A 7814-nucleotide genomic window follows, 5' to 3' on the forward strand; every position below is an offset into this window, starting at 1 on the left:
CATCAGCTACTTACTGCCGTGTCCAACCGCAAACACATAATGCAGATGTACTTCTTTGTCAGAGATGAGCATGAATACAGTAAATGCTACCAAAGGAAGGAAGAAGGAATATTCACAATCACTTTAAATAATAGATATGCAAGTAGAATTATAAGTGTAATTTATACGTTTTTCATGGTGGGTTCTGCTCATATTATCTACCTGTTCCTTCCATCAAATAGACACACACTTTAATTACATTAATTTCATTGTTTCTGAAGCAGAAACTGACAGAACGCTGCCAAGCTAAGTGCCTCCCCTGTTGCACCTAATTTCAACTGCAGGAACGTGGAAGGTGATGTACTTTGCTCGGAGGGAGCAGACGGAGGGAGCGAGAGTGGAGGCCGGACTTGGTTTAGCATTACAAACCCCCGCCCCTCTCCTCAGTCATGTTAAATACTAAAACTTGAGCATCTACAGATAAACCTCCAGACACAGCTTTGGCCCTGAGACAAAGACAGAGGACCAAGTGGCACTGCAATGAAAGGTAAGCCAGAGATGTCTTTGAGTATTTGGAGATTTGTAAGTGCAATTTTTCCATAAATGCATTTTGTTTTACTATTTTCCTGTATTTATTCTTGTTTAACTCAAACGAAATGGCTACAGTCTGCAACTGGATCCGTTTGGTGCCTTCTGCTATTTAGGGCTGGGAAAACGGCTCCAGTTCAAGGATCAGCCAATACCAACCATCCAGGCTCAATAACCTGCTCCAATCCTCCTCCTGTCTCTCTGTGTCTCCACAGGAGACTGTGCCAAAGTAGGCCTTCCCAATGGCACCAGCCACGCCAAGGGCCCGCTGCCGCCATCGGAGGAGAAGATGGAGGAGCGCGGCCAGTGGAGCAACAAGCTGGAGTTCATTCTGTCTGTCGCTGGCTCTATTATCGGCCTGGGGAACATGTGGCGCTTCCCTTACCTCTGCTACAAGAACGGAGGAGGTGAGCGGGAGATATGAGAGTGTGCCTCTTTTCTTCTGCAGTTTTCAATGAATGAAAACACGAATGTCAACAAAGACAGAGAACAGTGGTCTATTCCACCCTTTTGTGGTACATGCTTTAAATCACAATGCAGTGTTTTCTACATGCACTTAAAGAGGGGGTTGATGACAATTAAGATGAGGGTAAATACATGTAAAAAAAAACCAACACTTACAAAGCAGGCAAACAAGGCAATGCAGATGCAAAATTTAACCTCAGACTTACTTGATCTCAGATGAAAGAAGAACAAAACAAGTGCAAGGATTCTGATTCAACCAAATCAAATCTGAAATCCAAAATTGGGTTTTTCCCTCACTCGCTTTTTGACGTGCTTGTGTAGCTGCTAAATTGGGTGCCCCCCTCTTTCTCTCCTTCTCTCTCTCTCCCTCCATGGGGTGGCAGGGTCAGAGGTCATGGCTGAGCGGGGTCAGACAGCTGTTGTTGCTCCTCACTCACAGCAGCTGTCCCAACACAAACACAAACACAATCGCTGACCAAAACTGGTGGCAGTAACTTTTGAAATGTAATAATATAAAGGAAAGAGCATGAAAGAAACTTTCATGCCTTTACTTTATGTATTCTTGCATTTTTAAATAAATATTAGTGTTATGATACAACTACAGACCAATTTAGTCTTTGTTCGGGCTTATATTCTTTTATATAGTCAGTAAAATGATTATTTATTGTACATAATAACAATAACAATATTTCTTACTTTTTTATTTTATGTTTCAAACCAGTTTGAATCAAAAATGAGTCAAAGGTGATCTATTGCAGACAGTAGAAGCATATTACAGTGGAATCGGAAAAAAAAAAAAAAACACGGGAAAGATAAGTAATGAGTAATGCAGTCCCTCTCAAACACACTTACACTAACAGAAAGTATAAACTGTAACTCTCTTTCTCAACTCAGGTGCCTTCCTCATCCCGTACCTGATCTTCCTGTTCACCTGCGGTGTTCCCGTCTTCTTCCTGGAGACAGCGCTGGGTCAGTTCACCAGCGAGGGAGGCATCACCTGCTGGAGGAAAATCAGTCCCTTGTTTGAAGGTGAGGAGGGAAGGTGTATCACCTGAGGCCAAAGACCTCTGCAGGATACAAGAAAAGCATATGGCATTTTAATAATTGAATAATGTTCATTCCTGCAGGTCTTGGCTACGGCACCCAGGTGATCGTGACTCTCTTGAACTTCTACTACATCATCGTTCTGGCCTGGGGGATTTTCTACCTGTCCTTCTCCTTCTCGTGGGACCTGGCTTGGTCGTCCTGCAACAACACATGGAACACAGGTAAAAAAAAAAAAAAAAAAAGTGCACATTAAAATATAACAAATACCTCAGAGAATTTTTTTTTATTTTTTTTTTTTTTTTTTCCTCTATTATTGCAATGAAAGTTTCTACTTTTTTTTTTTTTTTTCTCTATTATTGCAATGAAAGTTTCTACTTTTTTTTTTTTTTTTTTTTTTTTTTTTTGCTGCATAGAAAACTGTTTGGAGTTTCAGAGGAGAAACGACTCAATCAACCAAACTATCAACCCAAACGCCACCTCTCCTGTCATGGAGTTCTGGGAGTGAGTAACCTCTCTCTTCACGGTAGAGTGGTCGTGATCTGATGGTGTAAAAATGAAGCATCACCTCTTCTTTCTGGCCTCTACAGGAGAAGAGCGCTGAGGATTTCCCCTGGCATCGACCACATGGGCACTCTGAACTGGGACTTGGCCCTGTGTCTGTTCATCGCCTGGGTCATGTGCTACTTCTGCATCTGGAAGGGGGTGAAATCCACAGGAAAGGTGGGTGAGAGGGAACTCTGAATCTTGTTCTAGTGCACAATACTGTGAAAGCATAAAGTGACCCCATCTTTTTTCCCTGATTATTTGTTTAGCCAGTTGTAAAGCACATGAAGGATGATATCTGATATTTATTTTTGGCATGGCTACTTATGCGTCTGCCGATATAGGTGGTCTACTTCACGGCGACCTTCCCCTATGTGATGCTGATTGTGCTGTTGATCAGAGGACTCACCTTGCCTGGTGCTGGAATCGGCATCCAGTTCTACCTGTATCCGGACCTGGGGCGGCTGGCAGACCCACAGGTACCATCATCTATTGATTAATGTCCACTTTATGAATCAAACATGTGGTAGTACAAAAAGCACCTCCTCTAACCCAATCAGACCATCCCAATGAGGGCCCTTTTTGGTGTTCTGCTCCCTGCAGAGCAGTTCAGGCTCTCTGCTGGGGAGCCCAGTTTCTGCTGGGTCCACCTGCACTCCATGAAAGAGGCATGGATAGCAAGAATCAAATGCAGGGCCAGGACACCACTGGGACTGTAAACACGAGCTCTCTACCAGGACTGAGCAGCTAACCAGGCTTTTTCCCCTGTAGGGACGACAAGAATGTTTTTAACTACTTTGCTCCGTCAGAGTCCCTTTGTTAGCTCAAAAAACATCCCATCATTTTTCTTGTTTTAAAATTCTGTAATTATTTTTTTGTTGGGTTCTAGTTTGCCACAAAATATTAATAAACCCAATATTCTCTTTACTAGATTTCTACTTTGTCACAGATCTGGCATGTTGTATGTTTATGGAAGCCTGTTTCGTTAATTAATATCGAGACAAAAAACAACACAATTTCAACAGTTTACTATTGTGCAACTGCATTTGTCAATGATTAGGCAGGTTTAAAAACTCAGCACGTGAATTCCTCTGGTTGTCTAAACACCGCAAGGCACGTTGGCATCTATATATCAACCAAAGAGAGGTTGCATGACATAATCCAGTTTCACATCATAATGTAGTACGAGCAGCCGTTTATTTAAATGAGTCTTTGACCATCTCTTTCATGTCAGGTGTGGATGGATGCTGGCACCCAGATCTTCTTCTCCTACGCCATCTGTTTGGGGTCGCTGACCGCTCTGGGCAGCTACAACAAATATAACAATAACTGCTACAGGTATGTCAGTAATGCAATATTTACATGCCTGTTTGTAATCCTAAGAATAAATTTACAGTTGTGTTAATGACTTCATTATTCAAGTGTTGCACCAGATTTGATTTATTTTATCAATATTAAATTCATCATCATCAACTGTTATTATGCAACGTACAACGTATGTGTGAATTTGATGCTAAACACTAAAAACTCTTCTGTTGTCTGTTGCAGAGATTGCCTGTCACTATGCTTCCTGAACAGCGGCACCAGTTTCGTGGCAGGCTTCGCCATCTTCTCCATTCTGGGTTTCATGTCCTATGAACAGAACGTTCCCATCTCAGAGGTGGCAGAATCAGGTGAGGCTCCCACAAACTCAGTAACAGCATCAGAACAGCAGCAGTATTTTTTTTTGTCATAGGCCAGTGTTCATTGTTTTCTGCCTCGTCCCTGTGCAGGCCCGGGTCTGGCCTTCATTGCGTACCCCCGTGCTGTGACCATGATGCCCTTCTCTCCTCTCTGGGCCGCCCTCTTCTTCATCATGATTGTTTTTCTGGGGCTGGACAGCCAGGTAAAAAGCATTGCACTATTTTTTTGTTTCCTATAATGACGCAAGACTGCTTTTTCCTGGACAAAAAAAACAAGATAAATAATCTGCTTTAATGAATGGGGGTCTATAAATAAATGTTATTGTCACATATTAAGGCTTCTATCATGCTCTCCTTCCCATCAGTTCGTGTGTGTCGAGAGCCTAGTGACGGCGATTGTCGACATGTACCCCTCTGTGTTCCGACGCAAGAACCGCAGGGAGCTCTTCTTGTTATGCGTGTCCCTCTTCTCTTTCTTCATGGGCCTCATCATGCTGATGGAGGTAAGGGTCACACTCTGGGGCCGCACACAGACAGACACACACACACACACACACACACACACACACACACACACACGCGCGCGCGCGCGCGCGCGATGGATGCATGAGTCTTAATAGTAAAGCTGACAGTATTTTGTACATTCGGTGTTTTATAATTTTATATTTTAATATATCTGAGGAGTTGTCCCTATGTTTCCAAACCGATTCAAATGGCTTTGGCAGTAGATTTGGTAGATTGTCATGGGACATTAACTGTGGCCACTGAAACTCATACTGAAGAGAGTAGCTTCATACATACACATAATCAGCAATTCAGGCTGTTAATGGGTTGGTGGTTGCACCCGGTGGTTGCACCCGGTGGTTGGATGGATGCTTTGTTGTGCTAAAATAAACTCCTCTAAGAGTACCACGTGGTTGACGGGGTTTCACCTCTGCACAGCTGGAAACATGAATGCTCTGCAGAGGTGTCAACAGGTCATCATTTTGTAAGTACAAGCACGTCAAAGGTTTCATGCAACATTTCTCAGGTAAGTCTCAAGCATTGTTATGCAATGCTCCAAAATTAGAGTCAAGTCTGAAGGGCCCAGTCATTTGGGGCCTCAAACATTTCACAAAATTCACAAAAATGGGGCCTTTATAGGGAACATATTGTTAGATCAGACATTGCAAGTGTTTTGAACAGAAACTAGCTTAAAGCTTATATACATAGATAATCTGCCTGTAAAACCATCTGACCAAAACGTACAGAGTGCAGTGATGAGTCCTGTAGCCTGAGTTTTAAATACATCTCAAAGCAGTATGTAAAGTGGGCCAAGTTAGGTTAGGTTAGGTCAGGTTAGGTAGTTACTTTATTAATCCCAGAGGGGAAATTTTTTTCGCTGCAGCAGCATACAGAAGCAATAGATAGTAATAGAACAATAGAAAAGCAATAAAATAGCAGTAAAATAGCAGTAAAAACTATAAAATATAAATATAAAATATAAAATGCACAGTATATACAGTACAGTATATATCTATATATATTATATACAAATACAAGTAAGGCCAAAGAAGAGGGACAGGCAAATCTGTAAATAGTGAAGTGGTTAATGGGGTTGTGTTGCAGCAAAGCAGAGTAACTTTTCCTTTTCAATGTACCCTTCCTCAACAACTTCCTCATGTACTCAGTGCATGCTTTGCTTTAACAGCTGGCTGTGCCGTCTCAGGCTCATGTAGAAACAATGAATGAACACAGAGAGCTCTAACTGTCTTTCTCGAGCCTGCAAGTCAAGTCAGCTTTTTTAGATGCTCTTTAATCACATGCAAACTCAGAAAATGTTTGTCTCGTATAATTTGTTTGTTTGTGTGGAACAAAATTTAGATTTAGTTCATTAGATTCTTTAAAGAACTCTCTAGTTTGTGTGAAAACAAGTGTGTTAGCAACTTAATTATCTTTGCATAATTATGACGGAAGGCTTTCCATCTCTCTAGGGGGGCATGTATGTCTTCCAGCTCTTTGATTACTATGCAGCCAGTGGCATGTGTCTCCTCTTCATGGCCATCTTTGAGACGGTCTGCATTGCATGGGTCTATGGTAAGCTAGCATAAGACTCTCTTTCATTTGTCGTATTGGAGAAGTTAATTGCATATTTTATGAAGTATTTGTCGGACATTCAGCCACAGGCACAGCTTGGTAACACAGGTCTTTACTGTGTTTTTCCAGGTGCAGATCGCTTTTACGATAACATTGAGGACATGATTGGCTACCGCCCAGGACCGTACATCAAGTACTGTTGGTTGTTCCTCACCCCAGCCACGTGCATTGTGAGTATCAACAAACTAATTAGGCTGTATCACCGATTTCCAAAAATGACAAAGGCTGACTATTCCCTTTCATTTTCTTTGTCTTCTACAATAAACCCTGTTTCACGAGCAGGAATTAAAATAGTTTTTTGTTCCTTACTTGTTAACTTGTCTCTGCAGGGTACCTTCGCATTCTCCCTCATTAAATACACACCTCTAAAGTACAACAATGAGTATGTGTATCCGTGGTGGGGCTATGCCATTGGCTGGCTGCTCGCTCTCTCCTCAATGGTCTGCATCCCGCTTTGGATGGTATACAAGATCAGCACCACCCAAGGAACACTCCAAGAGGTATGTTTATCCTCATGTTAGGGGTATATTTCATGTAACAGGAAATAAATGTAATCTATTGTGGAATTCACTCAACAAAGGTTATACCGGGAGGCAATTAACACAATGTTTTTGTTTTTTTTTCAGCGCATCCAGCTTCTCACCACACCATCTGATGATTTACCTAAAACCAAGAGGGAGCAGGAGAGGTTACTGGCCATCTTTGCTCCTGAGGCAGATGCCACCAGGACATCAAACGGCTATTTCCCCGTCTCAGAGACGGACTCCAACTTATGAGGCCTCAGTGGTGACGTGTGCAGGACACGTGTTTTTTTTTGGTTGACTTGCTGCACCCTTGCCTCCATCCCAAAGATCACTGCAGGCCCAGGAAAAAAAAAACACTTTTTCAGGGACAAAAGTTATTTACTCTACCCGAACTGCTTTGAAATCTATCAATGAACTGGCATATTGGACAGTATTTGTATGTAACATAAAGAGAGAAAAATCTGTAATAAAAGAATAGATCAACCATTGGATTTTACTAAAAAGTGGAATACCAACAGAGGCAGCCACTTCTTGAAGTTTCTTTATATATCTGACTTCACTACATGGCTATTCAGCCATATTTGTATCATATTTGTGTATTATGATAAATGATTGGGGAAGTTTTCCAGGGAATTACAGGAAATCATTTGCTATGCTTTCATAGAAGACATGTGAAGAAAGGGAAATATGATTAAGTAGTAAACATGCTTTGCTATAGGACTAACATGGTATATAAACTGTAGTGTCATTTTTGTACTGTAACACAATATGACTGTACAAAGAAATGTGAATCGTGTAAGTATGGTTTTGAAATAAAAAAAATTTATGTTTTCATTTTACGATTGCATGC

General features: G+C 41.6%; 1 protein-coding gene across 1 annotated transcript; it reads left to right on the top strand.

Annotated features, from left to right (window-relative positions):
* The first annotated feature begins 433 nt into the window (after positions 1-433).
* On the top strand, positions 434-7804 carry LOC138202670 (sodium- and chloride-dependent GABA transporter 2-like). Its single transcript, XM_069156915.1, has 15 exons — positions 434-526; positions 783-974; positions 1927-2061; positions 2160-2300; positions 2493-2580; positions 2667-2799; positions 2967-3101; positions 3857-3960; positions 4171-4295; positions 4395-4507; positions 4670-4807; positions 6278-6380; positions 6510-6610; positions 6770-6940; positions 7067-7804. Exons 1-15 carry the CDS (start codon positions 520-522, stop codon positions 7214-7216), a joined length of 1836 nt encoding a protein of 611 aa, XP_069013016.1. The 5' UTR covers positions 434-519; the 3' UTR covers positions 7217-7804.
* Positions 7805-7814: the final 10 nt, after the last annotated feature.

Source organism: Embiotoca jacksoni, unplaced genomic scaffold (genome assembly GCF_022577435.1).
Source record: "Embiotoca jacksoni isolate LCO1_2020_lvr unplaced genomic scaffold, fEmbJac1.0.p SCAF_21, whole genome shotgun sequence".
In the NCBI taxonomy this organism is placed as follows: domain Eukaryota; kingdom Metazoa; phylum Chordata; class Actinopteri; family Embiotocidae; genus Embiotoca; species Embiotoca jacksoni.